The sequence below is a fragment of the Lactuca virosa genome, chromosome 5, assembly GCF_052849685.1.
Source record: "Lactuca virosa cultivar CGN04683 chromosome 5, Lactuca_virosa_CGN04683_v6, whole genome shotgun sequence".
NCBI lineage: Eukaryota > Viridiplantae > Streptophyta > Magnoliopsida > Asterales > Asteraceae > Lactuca > Lactuca virosa.
This window is the reverse complement of record NC_136430.1, coordinates 56,198,470-56,201,234: the sequence shown is the minus strand read 5'-3', so window position 1 is coordinate 56,201,234 and position 2,765 is coordinate 56,198,470. Positions and strand designations below refer to the sequence as shown.

Genomic DNA, 2,765 nt, shown 5'->3' with positions numbered 1-2,765 from the left:
AAATATGGTGATACAGCTGTGAGTTCTTTGAAGACGAAGATGGAATCAAGGTGGGTTTTTTTTTTTTTTTTTACTTTTATATCTGTTGAGAGATGAGAGGGAGGGGATGAGTGGTGATTTTTGTGTGTTTCTTATCTGTTACAATGTCAGATACACAGGTATGTGTGAACATTCATGTGACCAACCTAGGATTTAAACATATTCGAGATGTACATATTTGAGAAGGGTTTTTCAGATCCATAAACAGGGAGGGAGAGTCTTCAGATCTGGCGATGGATGTGAAGTGGTAGAAAAAATTTAGGTGGAGATGGAAGTAGCAGACGGTGGTGGTGGCGGACGGTGGTCGAACGGTGGTGGTGGCGGAAGATGTTCTTGAGTTCATGAAGATGTTCTTCAGTTCATGAATATGTTCTTGACGTGATGAAGATGTTCTTGGGTGATTATCAGAGAGAGAGAGAGAGAGAGAGAGAGAGAGAGAGAGAGAGAGAGAGAGAGAGAGAGAGAGAGAGTGAGAGAGAGAGAGAGAGAGGTGGGTCCTCTATTATTTTTTAAATGTTAAAATAAATAAATAAATATTAAATTTAAAAAAAAATGAAAGAAAAATGAAAAATAAATACCCTAAGGGTATTATAGTTATTTCATTTTGGAAGGGACTATTTTTTCAAATACAAACTAGTCCAAAAGGACCACGAAGCCAAAAAAATCGTGGTTTGGATTAAAACCCCGAAGAAAAAAATACATACTACAGAGACCATTTTTAGAGTTTTGTCAAAAAAAAAAAAAAAAATCGATTTACATTATATCTAAGAATGATTTTTGCCATATTTAAAGGTTTTCCATTCATCGTGACACGTTTTGATAACTTACTTGATTACGTAATAACATCTCCCCCTAATAATTCACAGGGAGGGCCTGAAATTATTTGCCATGGATTTCCTTAAAAGTCATCATCGCCACCACAGCTCGGCCACCAGTCACCGATCAATCTCCGACACCGATTCCCAACTCGACGAGTTCCACTCCCCTCTCCGCGCCGACTCGCCTCTCCGCTCCGACGACTTCTCCTCATCCGCTTCTACAGCCATCGTCGCTGTTGACAAGTACCAAAACCCCTTCAGATCTCCGCTTTCCAACAGCCAAAAATCTTCTCATACCATCAATGTCTCGCCGCTTGCAAAATCTCAATCCCCTGCCATATCGTATAACCGGTCGGTGAAGGAGGATGTGTTGACCGGCGTAAATACTAAGTCAGGGCCTCGCGGTGTTGAAGATGGCGGAATACCTCCCGGTAATGGAGGAAATAAGAAAACAAGATTGCCGGTAATGTCGATTGTCAGGAAGTCAAGCAGCGAAGTGACAATTGAAAGAGCAGCTTTAGGATGTAGAGTATGTGAAGTGATTTTAAGCTTGATTGCTTTTTCCGTGATGGCTTCCGATAAAACTCAAGGATGGAGCGGTGACTCCTTTGATCGATACAAAGAGTACAGGTATGATCTGATTTCAATTCCAATTAGATTCAGTTGTAACCATTTGGGGGGTCAACGTTGAGTCAAACAGTTCATGATTTTTGTTTCCTTATTCATAGTGATCTTTGAACTTCCCCCGTTTGATCGCATAGGTACTTGGTAGCAGTGAATGCTATCGCTTTCACATATGCAGCATTTGAAGCCATTGATATGACATGCCATTTAATCTACGAAAGACATATTGTCACATATCTTCTTCGTTTTCATTCCGAGTTCTTTATAGATCAGGCAAGTGCTATAAACCAATAAGTATCCATCCATTATAACACATTGCAAAGTTAACTTTTCTAAAAAGTACTGATTTGGGACAGATATTGGCGTATCTGTTGATCTCATCATCATCTTCAGCAGCTACAAGGATCGATGACTGGGCATCAAATTGGGGGAAAGATGAGTTCACTAAGAAGGCTTCTGCATCTGTAGTGATGTCTATTTTGGCTTTTGTTTGTTTTGCGATTAGCTCTCTCATATCTGGTTATAATCTGTGTGATCAAAGCTATATTTGATCTCTGATAATGGAGGTTAAACAGGTCAATTGTAAAGAGTTTGTAAATTGTACAGACTAATTAATAGAGGGATGAAGAGAACTTTTTTTTTTTTTTTCTTTTGAAGTTTGTAAACAATTCGGTTTATTGGGTGAAATAAAATCGACCACTATTTAACATTTTGTCTCTTTAATTCAGTATTTATGCTAGTTAATTTGATTAAAACTGTGTGATCATGATAATATGAATAACTTTTTTTTGGATAATTCTATGTTGTCAATCAACTTAGACCATGCGGTGTGCCGTAAACACCGCACCGACCCCCAAACAAAAGTGCAGTATACATCTCGCGTGTTACAGCTTTACTGCACGAGAAAAAAGGCATATTCCTCAAATGTAGTACTTTGTGCATAAAAATATATACTGTGATGGATGTGATAATGTGTGGTATGAAACCCGCCAGTTTTATAGGGTCAGGGAAAAATGACATGGCATACCAAATATGTGTTATCGTGATGACCAGAATTTTTTTTTGCTAAAAACTATAAATAAAAAATATTCAGCATTTTAGCTAAATTGTAAGGACGAATTGTGTAACTATATTTTAATTAACAAAAATAAACAGTAGAATAATGCATTGACCAATCTGAAACCTTTTGAAACAGTAGAAATGAATTCCGATTGGACTGTTAATATTGATTTGCATCATTGCATGTCCAGTTTGTTTAATACTAACGTGATAAAGATATTGTAT

General features: G+C 37.6%; 1 protein-coding gene across 1 annotated transcript; it reads left to right on the top strand.

The window, feature by feature from the left end:
* The first annotated feature begins 850 nt into the window (after window positions 1-850).
* Window positions 851-2,190, top strand: LOC145111317 (CASP-like protein 4A3). The gene is made up of 3 exons (XM_079047604.1): window positions 851-1,487; window positions 1,619-1,754; window positions 1,838-2,190. The coding sequence occupies exons 1-3, from the start codon at window positions 928-930 to the stop codon at window positions 2,030-2,032; spliced, it is 891 nt and encodes a 296-aa protein (XP_078903730.1). The 5' UTR covers window positions 851-927; the 3' UTR covers window positions 2,033-2,190.
* The last annotated feature ends 575 nt before the right edge of the window (window positions 2,191-2,765 follow it).

What these genes read in the sequence shown, in the direction of transcription:
- LOC145111317 (XM_079047604.1), top strand. Translation starts at nt 928, where the DNA reads ATGGATTTCCTTAAAAGTCATCATCGCCACCACAGCTCGGCCACCAGT. An exon ending in GATCGATACAAAGAGTACAG is followed by an intron (nt 1,488 to 1,618) that starts GTATGATCTGAT and finishes TTGATCGCATAG; the next exon opens with GTACTTGGTAGCAGTGAATG. An exon ending in CCGAGTTCTTTATAGATCAG is followed by an intron (nt 1,755 to 1,837) that starts GCAAGTGCTATA and finishes GATTTGGGACAG; the next exon opens with ATATTGGCGTATCTGTTGAT.